This window comes from Peromyscus maniculatus, chromosome 5, assembly GCF_049852395.1.
Source record: "Peromyscus maniculatus bairdii isolate BWxNUB_F1_BW_parent chromosome 5, HU_Pman_BW_mat_3.1, whole genome shotgun sequence".
NCBI classification, from domain to species: domain Eukaryota; kingdom Metazoa; phylum Chordata; class Mammalia; order Rodentia; family Cricetidae; genus Peromyscus; species Peromyscus maniculatus.
In genome coordinates this window covers 121,935,795-121,949,081 of record NC_134856.1, presented here as the reverse complement: position 1 = coordinate 121,949,081, position 13,287 = coordinate 121,935,795, and the positions used below count along the sequence as shown (strand labels likewise).

At 45.4% G+C, this 13,287-nt stretch overlaps 1 protein-coding gene across 17 annotated transcripts in view; it reads left to right on the top strand.

Annotated features, from left to right (window-relative positions):
• Positions 1 to 13,287, top strand: part of Mak (male germ cell associated kinase) — a 53,156-nt gene that overhangs the window by 10,079 nt on the left and 29,790 nt on the right. For 13 of the 17 annotated variants that reach the window (XR_013051597.1, XR_013051595.1, XR_013051596.1 and 10 more), the window contains exons 2-5: positions 5,658 to 5,979; positions 8,796 to 8,850; positions 9,674 to 9,795; positions 12,093 to 12,172. Coding sequence is in view for 12 of the 17 variants with exons in the window: in XM_076573217.1 (XP_076429332.1) it covers positions 5,879 to 5,979; positions 8,796 to 8,850; positions 9,674 to 9,795; positions 12,093 to 12,172 (358 nt within the window). In the remaining 5 variants the exon portion in view is untranslated. Of the gene's footprint in view, positions 1 to 5,657; positions 5,980 to 7,484; positions 7,587 to 8,795; positions 8,851 to 9,673; positions 9,796 to 12,092; positions 12,173 to 13,287 lie in introns of all 17 variants that reach the window. The other 4 variants (XM_076573215.1, XM_076573214.1, XM_076573213.1 and 1 more) reach the window with 1 other exon arrangement.

Here is a 13,287-nt window from a genome sequence, read left to right as displayed (position 1 = left end):
TTAGCCAGAACAAGTCACATGACCAAGTGGGGCCTGGAGTATGCACATTCTTCTACCATATGGGCTGTGGCCAGTCAAGGGAGGGCTGTCAGATTCTGTGCAGAAAGTGTAGAACTGGGCTTTCCCACCCAGTGTTAATCCTATTTTTTGGCTAAGGTACAGACTATACTAGTTTCAGTGCAGATTAGCAATCATTTAGAGGAAAGCGCTTGCCATTGATGAAGGACATAATGACTTTGAGGGACCTCATACCTTTGTTTCTATGACTGGGATACCTGGAAGATGGGAAATCTCAAATAATTGAGTTCCCTTCCTTTCCAGAAAGTTTCCTGCTAGTATGGCTCATAAAGCAACACTCAAAACATTCTACTATTTTCCAAACCCAAACTCCCCAAGTCCAAATTCCTCCAAACAAAAACATGGTCAGGCCTATTACAGCAATATCCCAGTCCCTGGGACCAGCTTATCTCTTAGTTAGGGTTTCTATTGCTGTGAAGAGACACCATGACCACAGAAACTCTTATAAAGGAAACATTTAATTGGGGTGACTCGCTAACAGTTTCAGAGGTTGAGTATTGTCATGGTGGGGAGCATGGTGGTGTGCAGGCAGACATGGTGCTGGAGAAGTAGCTGAGAGTCTTACATCTCACTTTATTTTTTTAGATCCTCTGTGGATCTTACATCCTGCATTCTGATCCCACTTATCTCCTTGCATCCACCCTCTGTCCTTGCAACCTCTCCACCAAAACAAAACCAAATTTAAGAGAAAAACCAAGAAACAAAGCCAAAAATTAAGAAAAAAGAAGACTCTTATCGTGGAAGCTGTAGTATGGCCCATTGAGTTGCACAGTTTACCCTTAAGTCCATTCATCTTTGCTCACAAGTGTTCATTACCACAGCGAGTCATTGGTCTGGCTTGAGGCCTCTGACTTGTGCCACACCACCAATAACGGGCTCTCACTGGGCTCCTCTTGGATATCCTGCTGTTGTCCTGTGTCTTGGAGATCCTGCTGTTTTGGATCTGTAGGTTCGTCCCCTTCACATACTCCAACAGTTGATAGATTCTCTGGGTGTTGGGGTGGGCCAGCTCATAGCCCTGGTTCTGGGCCTGGGTGGTAGCTGGGTAGGTCAGCTCGCTGGCTGTCCCTCACCTTTCCCACCCCATGAGCTCTCCAACACTGCCTCAGCTAGCTCGCCTATTGCAGCCTGCAGCAAGGAGCAGGGCCAGTTCTGCTCTCAGGCCCTCAGATCTGAGTTCCCCTCACTCACATCACCAAAGCCAGCTCTGCTGTTTTGCCCAGGCAAGGTGCAAGGACTTCTTTCCTAATTGCTGTAGGGAACATACGAGGGGGCACAGGATTGGCTCTCCTGCTCTCATGCCCTCAGGCCTGGCTCACCTGCATCCCTGACAACAGGGTCGGCTCCAGTGTGCTGCCCAGACGGGAAGCAGAGGCTGCTTTCTCATGCGCTGCAGCCTGTGAGGGTCAAGGCCAGCTCTCCTGCCTTTGTGACCCCAGGGCCATCTCTCTAACCTGCTGCAGGTGGTAATGGGTGTAGAAGGGCATCTTCCCCCCACCCATGCCACCACATGGCAGATGAGGCTGGGCAGGGTCAGCTCTCCAGCTCTCATGCCCTCAGGGTCAGCTTACCTATGTCCCCGACCACAGGGTCAGCTCTAGTGTGCTTCCCAGGTGAAATGCATGCCTATGGTGAAGGGTGGGGCCATCTTTCCCGAGTGCAGGGCAAGGTCTTCCTTGAGGGAGAGGGCGAGCTCGCTTGCTGCAATATCCAGTGAGGGGCAGGACCAACTACCCCAGGGTCAGGGAAGGGCAGGGCGGCTCAGCACTGCATGGCTCCAGCAGTCCCCATGCTAACACTGGCCATGGACATCACCACAGACCCCAGCTGCGCGGGACCATGGACCCAGACACGGCCCTCAGCAGCAGCTTGGGGGCCCAGATGCCACCACAGCCCCTGTGACAGCACAGGCACCTCAGATTAGCGCAGCCCCAGCAGCAGCATGGCCCGCAGGCATCAACATGGTCCCAGGTGGCTGGCTAGACCCCGGGTATCCACAGAGCCCTTGGTGGCAACTGGAGCCATGGACCACACCCAGACCCCAGCCATGGCCCTAGGCAGTGACCCATGCCTGGACATCTCCATGGCTTCAGGTGGCATCACTGGCCATCCAGATCAGCATGGCCCATGGCACAGCGTAGTCTTCAGACACTGACATGATCCAAAGTGGCCAACCAGACTCTGGTCCTCTGCATGGCCCTCGGTGACAAGAGGAGCCTCGGACAGACATCAGCTCAGACCCTGACTGCTGTAGGACCACAGACCCAGACCCATGGCCCTCTGAAGCAGCTCTGGCCCAGATAACATCATGGTCCCGGGTGTCTGGCTAGACCAGACAGATCAGGATGTCTCTGGTGGCAGCATGGCCATCAGACACTGTCATGGCCACAGGGTGTGGCCCAGACCCCAAGCATCTATGTGGCTTTTGGTGGCAACATGGGCCACGGACATCAGTACAGACCCTGGCTGTGGTAGGACCATGGGCCCAGTCATGTCGTTACCATGGTCCCAGGTGGCACTACAGGTGGCCATCCAGACCCACATGGCCCTCGGATACCAACATGGCCCCAGGTAGCAGCCTAGACCCCCGGCATCGTCAGCCTTCAGTGGCCTCAGGAGCCACAGACCTCAACACAGACCCTGGATGTGGCAGGGCCACAGATCCAGACATGGCCCTCAGCCACAGCCCTGGTCCAGACGATACCAAGGCCCCAGTTGGCAGCCCTGGCCACCTGAATCAGCCTGGAATGAAGCACCAGCACAGCCCTCAGACACCAACATGGTCACGGGTTGTAGCCCAGACCCAGGGCATCGCTGTGAGCCCTGGCAGCAGCCTAAACCGTGGCAGTGTGGCACTCAGACACCAATGTGGCCCCGCCACAGGCCCCTGCACGGCCCCCAGTGACAACGGGAGCTACAGACATCAACTCAGGCCCCCTCAGCAACTCCAGGGCCCTGAATCAAGACCTGACCCTTAGTCATAGTCCAGGCCCAGACATCTCCCTGGACTCAGGTGGCCAGCTGGCCATTCTCGTCAGCCAGTTTCTCACCACCCTCTCCCCTCTGGATCCTCCTCTCTCCCCTGCCCACAGACCATTCCGTCTCTCCCTCTTGTCCACCTCCCCACCCTGTACTCTCTTACCACAGTGGTGCCCAACTGCCCAGCGTCAGGGCTCTTGGTTGGGTCACAGGTGGCACTTGGTTCAGTACTGCCCGCCCCAGCCATAGGGATGGCACGAAGCTGTTGCCTTTCCTCTCTCTTGTGCCCGGGCCTACAGACCTTAGATAGTACTTGGTATGATGGTACCTGATTGGCTGGTGCCTCTGGCTTCTGGTTGCTTGCGGCCCCCACAGAACCAAAAGCCTGGGGAGGGGGGCGGCATCTGTGTCCATTGCAGATTCAGGCCAGGGTGGAGCCGGCAGGTTGTGTGAGAGTCATATATCTTGCAGGCAACAGGAAGTTGACTAAGACACTGGGTGGTAGCCTGAGCATAGGAAACCTCAAAGCCCACCCCCCACAGTGATACACTTCCTCCAACAAGGTCATACCCACTCCAACAGAGCCTAATAGTGCCCCTCCCTATGAGATTATGGGGGCCAGTTACATTCAGACTAGCACACATGCATGTCTAACTATGTATAGGCATGAGATATTAAGTAGTGGGTTTACCCTAAAAGTTCACTTGAGGCCAGTATTGCCTCCCTGTGCATGCACACCACTTCAGGCTACATCAGCCCTCCTATTCTTTATACCCGATATAAATTGGGAATATAGTTCAATGGAAACTATTAAGTTTGATGCTTAATAGGGTGGGGAAATCTATACTGTTGTTCAGAAATGGAAATACATGTAGCCTGCCTGGTACAGGTGGGAAACCAAGGGGCTTCTGAGTCTGCTTAGATTCATTATTGGGAGAGGGTGTATGTGCATAATACATGCAGGTGAAGGAAGGAACTGGGGTGCCGAGTACATTATTAAAAGAGTACATTTGAGTGTGTGTAACCCAAAGTCAAATAGAGTCTCGGGCTAAACAGCATAGTCTGTCTATGCTTGCCTGCCTTACATATATATGTGCAAATAGGGTTTGCATCTCTCTCTCTCTCTCTCTCTCTCTCTCTCTCTCTCTCTCTCATTTGTTGTTCAAGACAGGGTTTCTCTGTGTTGCCTTAACTATCCTGAATCTTACTCTGTAGACCAGGCTGGCCTCACACTCATAGAGATGCACCTGCCTCTGCCTCCTGAGCGTGGTGATGTATTGTGCACCCTAGTAAAATTTGCCTGAAGATCAGAGGACAGAACAAGGCACTAGATTAAACATAGATGCCAGGCTGTGGTAGCACACACCTTTAATCCTAGCACTCGGGAGGCAGAGATGTGTCTGATCTCTGAGTTCAAAGCCTCCCTGGACTGCATGAGATTGGCTCAGTCTAGGAGAAAAACAGAGCCAGGCAGTGGTGGCACACACCTTTAATCCTAGCATTCAGGAGTCAGAGATCCATTTGGATCTCTGAGAGTTCAAAGCCTCCCTGGACTGCATGAGATTGGCTCAGTCTAGGAGAGAAACAGAGCCAGGCAGTGGTGGTGCACACCTTTAATCCCAGCACTTGAGATCTTATGCCTTTGCTTGGGAAGCACACACGCCATTCATCCCAGGAAGGGATGCCTGGGTGGAGAAAGGTATATAAAGCATGAGGAGATAGGAACTGAAGCTTTTTCAGGCTGAGGAGTCCTAGAGGTAAGATGTGGCTTGCTCCTTTGTCTGTCTGATCTTTAAGCATTTACCCCAATATCTGGCCTCGGGTTTCTTCCTCGAAAGACCATTTAGGATTTCAAGCAACACCTGGGTGAAGGGATTAAGGTGTGTACCACCACCACCTGGCTCTTATTTCCTTTTTTTTTTTTTAAGATTTATTTATTTATTCATTATACAGTGTTCTGCCTGCATGCCAGAAGAGAGTGCCAGATCTCATTACAGATGGTTGTGAGCCACCATGTGGCCATTGAGAATTGAACTCAGGACCTCTGGAAGAACAGCCAGTGCTCTTAACCACTGAGCCATCTCTCCAGCCCTCTTATTTCTTTGTATGAATCTTTTTCTTGGTTTAATGTAAAAGAAAGTGGCATATTATTTAAATAAAGAAGTTCCTTTACATTACCATTCTCTTCATATAAAACTAACTTGTCTCATATACCTTACCTAATTTGGACAGTTGTAGCCTACTGACAATTTTTAAGTAAATAATATAATTTGAATTTAACAGGCTAGATTAAATGATACAAAAATTGCTTCAAAGAATGGATGTAGTTTAGATGTCTGATTTTCCCAGACTCCTTTGGAACAACCTAGATTATAGCCAGTAGAAAGAGAATCACATGAGCATTAGGACCACCTTGATCAACCATGGACAGACTGCCCCGTGCGGGCACTGTGAGTCTGTGTGTGTGGACTTCCTTCCACACAGTACAAATGGCCTCTGACAATGGTCTTTTTATCCGCTCTACTTTTTCTGTATCTGGGGCCAGTAAATGTGGTGTAGGGCCTCTCTAATGAAAACATTCTCGGTGTGGTTTTTCACAGGGTGTCCATAAGAATGGAAGCAGTGTCTCTTTGCCAGATTCCTTATCGCTGTATCTCATGAGTCTACCTGATCTCAAGGAAGAGCCATATTTAATGATGACAAGCCTGTCGCCAGTGTAGCAACAAGAAGGAAAAGGACCACAAATAAAGAAGTATTTAGATTTCTATTCCACGAGGAAGAGATCTCCGTGAACAGCCCTGCCGCGTCACCTTTTCCCAAGATGAACCGATACACAACCATGAGGCAGTTGGGGGACGGCACGTACGGGAGTGTGCTTATGGGGAAGAGCAACGAGTCTGGGGAGCTGGTGGCCATCAAGAGGTGCGTGCGCATGCGCGGCACTGCGAGATTCTGGGTCTTGGTGTTTAATTTCCCTTTGCTTCAGCACCTGCAGCCTCAGGGAGAGAGGTTCAGTTCAGACGGCAAAGTAGTTTGCCTGACGAGGAACGCTATTCTAGGAAACAGAAAATTACCGAAAAGGAATATACTTACGTGAAGGAAAAGTCCGTATTACTTTTAAGTTCTGCTTTATTCAGATACATTAGTAGACCACGTAAGTCTGAGTGCTCTGCTTTTTATGGCTGATACATTTGGGGTAAAACTGGAAGTAGTGGATGTTTCTCTAGTTTAAACATGGGGGCAAACTAGAACCTGCTGTTTCTTCAGAAACAATTGTCTTCAAGATAAGGTTGGACTTACAATGTCAAATTGAATCCTGAAAGGCTATGCCATGTCACCATTCTCAAGAGCAGACACTTTCAAAATTCTGAAATCAATTTTTAAAGAATCAGCATCTCATATTTACACGTGGGAATGAGTGTAATCATTTTATTAAACTAGTTTTCTTATATGGCTTTATTTGAATTGATTTTTGCCTTAAAGCCATCATGTTATTTATCTTTTGGGAAGTAACAACTTTCTAGAAACCCATCGTACTGAAAAGTACCTTTGGGTAAGTCCTGAACTTCATCAGGCTATGTCATCAGCTTCCTTATAGAGTCTGAATGACTAATGAAATTCTGATTCCATAAGGGTCCTTCTAAAATAATAGCCGTGACATCCTTCATGTCTCATGCTGGGTCATAGATAACTCATAAAATAAGAATATCCGGGCTGGAGAGATGGCTTGGGCTGGAGAGATGGCTCAGAGGTTAAGAGCACTGACTGCTCCTCCAGAGGTCCTGAGTTCAATTCCCAGCAACCACATGGTGGCTCACAACCATCTGTAACGAGATCTGGTGCCCTCTTCTGGCCTGCAGTCATACATGCTGTATACATAATAAATAAATAAATCTTAAAAAAAAAAGATTTTAAAAAAAAAAAGAATATCCGCTAAGTTTTCAATATGCAGTGTAGTACAGTAGAGTGTACTTGATGGAAAGGCGTTTGAGCCACAGAGAGGCCACCAAGGCCATCCACCCAGGAACAGCTGAGCCAGGATTTGCACCCAGGCTGCGCAGTTCTGCGGCCAACATCTTGACCTCCCTCTCACTGTCAGTTCCTTACCCGATCCCTCACGTGTGCACTATAGCTTTATGAGGCCCTGCATCATAGAAATTAGCCCACTTAATCAAGGAACTTCGAGCTTCCTGGTGATCTATAAATCATCAACAGGAGATTGTATCATTTCCTCTTTTCTGTGACAAAATGCTGGAGGAAGACAACTAAGGGAGGAGAGGCTTGTTTGTGCCTCATGGCTGGGGAAGGGATGCCATCCGTCACAGCAGGGAAGGCGTGCCGACAGGCTGCTCATATTACCTCAGCTATTATGAAGTAGAGTGAGATGAATTCTGACGCTCAGCTCACCTTTTTTCCTTTTGATTCAGCCCAGGATCCCAGCCTGTAGGTTGGGGCCACCCACATTCAAGATACGTTTTCTTCTTCAGTTAAATTCTTCTGGAAACATCCTCATATACACGCACCCAGAGGTGTGTTTCCTAGTGATGCTAAGGCCAGTCAAGTTGACAATGACGATTAATTATCACAGAGGTCACATGACTAAATGCAGTCATGGACATAGTTGGGGGGTTTGGTTTGGTTTGATTTGGTTTGGTTTGGTTTGGGGGAGGGTTTTGTTTTGAGATAAGGTCTAACTATGTAGCCCTGGCTGTCTGGAACTCACTATGTAGACCAATTGGCCTCAAATTCACAGAGATCCACGTGCCTCTGTCCCCTGAGCACTGGTACACACCTCCTCGCCTGGCACATAGTTGTTCTTATCTCGTTACTTTTGGTCACTAAAACTCCATTTACATAAAAATATACTCATCTGTTGTATGAGTAGGACAATTACTTTATTATGCTAACCAGAGCTGTGCTGTGTCTAATGGGGAGCAGGGTGAGTACAGTGCAGAACGGGAGAAAGACTCAGGTCAGACCCCACCCACCCTCCCTGGCCCAACAAGGAAAACAGAAAAGACTACTCTAAGTCTGGATCACCCGTGGGTTTTGTTTTGTTTGTTTGTTTTCCTTTCTTTCCCTGATTTAAATTATTCCATGGCCTCTTACCCAAAGATGAAATTGTAATGTAAAAGTTATTAGATTAAGTCTTTCGCTGAATTTCCTACCAAACTTTGTAACTGTCACCCTACCCCACTTCTGAAGCAGAGTGTTGCTTTCTTTTTGTTTTTGTTTCTGTTTTTGTTTTTTGTTTTTTGAGACAGGGTCTCTCTGTGTAGCCCTGGCTGTCCTGGAAGTCACTCTGTAGATCAGGCTGACCTCGAACTCAGAGATCATCTGCCTCTGCCTCCCAAGTGCTGAGATTAAGGGCGTGCTCCACCACCGCACAGCTTGTGTTTATCATTAAAGCTACAGAAAGGAAATATGCATGGGGGACTTTTAAAAGGAAAGTCACAGTTAAAGTGATAAAAACCAGTTAAGAACTCACTGAAGAGGGAAGTTCGGGGGCTGGGGGGGGCAGCAATGCTTGTGTTGATGCAGAATGGCAGCTGGACACGGCACACCTGAGCCCAGACTTGGCATCATGCATGAGGCATGAGCAACAAAGGAGACGATTCCCTTCTGGGGAGGAAGGTGGTCCCCAAAGTGAAGCCATAATCAAGAACACCAGAGGTGGTGAAATTTGGTTCTTGGGGGCCTTTAGTCCTGAACACTAAATGTTCCCTCATTTATTTCAGGATGAAGAGAAAGTTCTATTCTTGGGATGAGTGTATGAACTTGAGAGAAGTTAAGGTAAAGACGTCAAGGCCCCAACAGTACACCGTATCCAAGGACAACAGCTGAGATTATTGTAGACCGTGGTTCTCAACCTTCCTAGTGCTGCGACCCTTTAGTATAGTTCCTCACGTTGTGACTCCAACCATAAGATTATTTCCACTGCATAACTGTAATTTCACTACTGTTATGAATCATAATGTAAATTATCTGATGTGCAGTATCTCTGATATGTGACCCCCAAAGGAGTTGTGGCCCACAGGTTGAAAACCATTGTTCTAGACTCTTCCAAATGCCTCCTAAAGATAACTGCATCTACCCCCTTCCTTTCCATTCCTCCTTTTTTCCATGTTAGTGGGGAACAGACAATAACCAGGCCTCCTCCTATTAACAATGACCTTAGAACTCACATGTCAAGGGAAAAGACAGCTTTTTAAATCGCCACGTACTGTTCTCTTGTGTTTTACCGTTCTCTTGTGTTTTATGTTGTGTGGCTTGGGTGAGTTTTTAGATACTTTGTGTGGAGTCTGACGTGGGTAAGTCAGAAACAAACAGTTAGACCTGCTTTGTAATATGAAGAGGAAAAGTGGCCAGTTAACAATCCAGGCAGCTACTGTCCAGTTGGTTGCCTCTTTTCCCTTAATACGCATTGCTTAAATCATTTAATATTTGCTTTAAATTAATGCTTCAAGATCTTTTAGAATTATGTAGATAGTCACATGTAATTTATTAATGAATCTAAAGGAGATAAACAGTTACCTGAGGTAACGAGCTAGCACAAATAAGGTCCTGCACGTCTATAAATTTGCTTTAAGAATAGTACTGCTCTCCTGTTTTACAGTCCCTGAAGAAACTCAATCATGCTAATGTGATTAAACTAAAAGAAGTTATCAGAGAAAATGACCATCTTTATTTTATATTTGAATATATGAAAGAAAACCTCTATCAGCTGATGAAAGACAGGTATGTCTTTATTTTATGAACACTGTATTTTCCCTGTCGTTTCTTCCCATGAATTCCGTCAGTGAATCACACTTGATGATATGCTGGTTTCTAACTCGAAGAGGCAGATTTAAATGAATTGATACAGTTATTTCATCAAATGGTAGCACTTGACACTGAAGCGTCAGCTATGACATCACGCCCACTCTTGCCCTGTAGCTCCTGAGCAGCTAACATAAAGACATCGTGTAAACTTACCAGCCACCCCTCCCCTTTGAACGAAGGGAATCAGTAGTCTTATATTCAAAAGTAAAGCTGGCTTTAGGCAAAAATGAGGACATTGTCTTTATTGTCCTTTCAAGCATCTTATGAAAGAGTTGAGAATAAATGAAGAGTAAAGTAGCCTTCCAGAAACGTTGAGACAGGAGCTGGGGGAATGTCGGTGAAGGCCCTGCTGGACAAGCGTGAGGACTGAGTTCTGATCCTCAGGAGCCACACAGAAAAGCCAGGTGGATGGCTGTAGCCCCAACATGGGAGAAGGGGGACAGGTGGAGCCCTGGACCTCATCTCTTAGGCAGTCTGGCCAATGAGTGAGCTCCTGATTCAGTAAGAGACTGTTTCAAAGAAGCAAGGAGGAGATAATGGAGGAAAGCCTCCAACGCTGACCTCTAGCCTCTCCAAGTAAAGCACACATTCATACGTCTATTCTGTCCCCCCCCACCCACCCAGAGGATAAATGCACACGTTCGTAATCCACCCTGCCCCCCCCAGGATGAATGCACACATTCATACATCCAGAGGATAAATGCACACATTCATACATCCACCCTGCCCCCCCCAGGATAAATGCATACATTTATACGTCCAGAGGATAAATGTACACATTCATATGTCCAGAGGATAAGTGCACACGTTCATAGTCCACCCTGCCCCAGAGGATCTGATGAGCTCATTCATTAGAGATACAAGGGTGAAGAAACTTAATGTTATAGCCTAAAGAAGATTCTCACTTTAATTTTCAGTTGTTGATAATTTTAGTTGGTAGTCTGACTAAATTTTGCACTCTTAATTCAATTCTCATTGGGACCTTATCATGGATATTATCTAAGTACCACATCTAAGGTAGTAGCCACTGGCCTCGTGTGACTTTCAAGCCCTTAAAATAATTAAATTGAATTGTGCTATAATGCAAAATAAATTATACACCAAATTTGGAAACTTAGTATAAAAATTATTAAAATTTTATATCAGGCAGGTATGGTAGCTTCACACCTGTAATCCCAGCACTCAGAGTATGGAGGAAGGAGGACCAGAAGATGCAGGGTCATCTTGAGCTATGTAGCCTGGGCTTCATAAGACCAGGTCTCAGAAGTCTAAGAATAAGGGCAGTAACAACAACAACTTCGTATTGATTGTATGTTTAAATAAACACACTTTTTAAACTAAGTGTAAAGATAGAGATGGGGGAAGACAAAGGCACTAGGAAGTAAAAAGTTCTGGAGGTTCCATGGTATAATAATAGTTGTATAATAATTTAGGTGACAGTTACAAATTGCATAGTTCAAAAGGTAGCAGAGAGGATTTGGACGTTTTTACCATAAAGAAACATAAATACTTACCCTGATTTAAACATTATATAGTGATTATATAGTGTATACATACATGAAAATATCACATATATGCATATTTTTATATGTTTTATATTTATATAAATATGTATTTGTAATACTTAGGCATCAATCAAAATAAACTTAAAAATAAAAAATTTTAATTAAGTTTATTGTTTCCTTTTTGTTAAATGTAGCTGCTAGAAAAATTAAACTGGGCTCATATTTAACTCTTAACTGTTTATTGGATGGTACTGATATGCAGCATAAAACTGAAGCATGGTGGGATGTAGTAGTAGAAGCTTGTAATCCCAACACTGGGGAGGTTGAGGCAAGAAGATGGTAAGTTCAAAGCCAGCCTCAGGCGTACAGCAAGACCCTATCTCAAAACCATGAGGACCTAAAACATGCAGACCCTACTTCTCAAAGTCTGCTTACTTGTTTCTTGATACTGAGAGTTTTCCAGGGTAGTTTGCTCTTATTGAGACAGTTTAGATTTTAACTCTTGAATATTTGTATAAGACATTTGCTGTTGGAGTTGGGGTTTTCTGAAACATCAAAACAAACAAACAAGTCGTTATTTTCACATTTTGAACCTACAGCACTTAGCACAACTCTGTTAATTATACCGTTAGCCAACAGAGGCTGCAAAGCAAAAGGAGTATCAGCATCTTCATTTTTGGTTGGTTAACAGATATTCATTTCTTCCAGAAACAAACTGTTCCCTGAGTCAGTCATCAGAAATATTATGTATCAAATACTGCAGGGGCTGGCCTTTATCCACAAACATGGTAAGTTGCTTTGTAGTCGCATTTCCCTGTGGCTGTAGGGAATTATCAAGACCACACATAGGAATAATGCTATCACCCACTAAGTTATGCTAAACACACTGAGCTTGTCATCTAAACATTATAATTTTTATAATTGTGTACAGATATCTATTACCTATAACAGACTTTTTAGAAGTTTGATCATCAATCTCCTGCCTTATACCCTTCCCCCAAAACTCAATCAGAGAAAGTTGAAAAAAAAAAAAAGAAAACAAATTCTCTCTTGTGGGGTCAGGTTAGTGAAGGAATTCTCTTTTTAGACAGAAGTAGAAAGTAAACGGTTTTATTTGACAGACTATAGAGAACAGCAAGTGTGGCGATCACATGTATGGCGCTAGGCTACAGGGGCCCCATCTTGGAGAACCCCTGGGTGGTGTGCCGGCCGTTTCCTGATGCGGAAAGAGGGCAGCAATGGGATTTGGGGTTATGGCTGATTTTGTTTTCTCCATCCTTCTGATTGGACAGGGTAGAGCTGTGGGGTTTTTGTTTTATTTTTTGTTTGGTTGGTTTTGGTTTTGGTTTTGGTTGTTGTTGTTATTTTTCTTCCGTGTGGGGGAAGCTTTCTGGGGCGGACTTGCCTTTGGGAGACCTGTACCCTTTCTGTTCTCTCAATGACGGTCTTCCATCCAAACTTACTTTGGAAAAGATTAGACGCCTTTGATCAAGCATGGCTCTCCGCGGGGATGTAAACAATGTGTCGTGCCTGTGTGTGATGTTTCATAGTGTTCTGAGCGTTTACATTTTTTATAGTTTACAGTTACATCTATTAATGGAAGCTGATATTTATTTTCTATGAATCTCTCACTCATTTACTTTTAGTTTATGTGATTTTGTTTGTCTATGGAACCAAAATAAATATTGGCTCAGAAATCGAATATGTTTGCTGTTAATGAGAGTCTGTTTAGAATCACTGGCCATTTGGATATTTAGTTAGACAAGATTTGTAGGTTTGTGTCATAGTATCGCTGCACTTGGAACCTAGGCGGGCAGTGGTTTAAAATGTTGACGCTTAGAGAGCCGACTCAAACCTCTGTGGAATGCCTTTGGTCCTAACCACAGTTCTTCTCCCTAGTGGG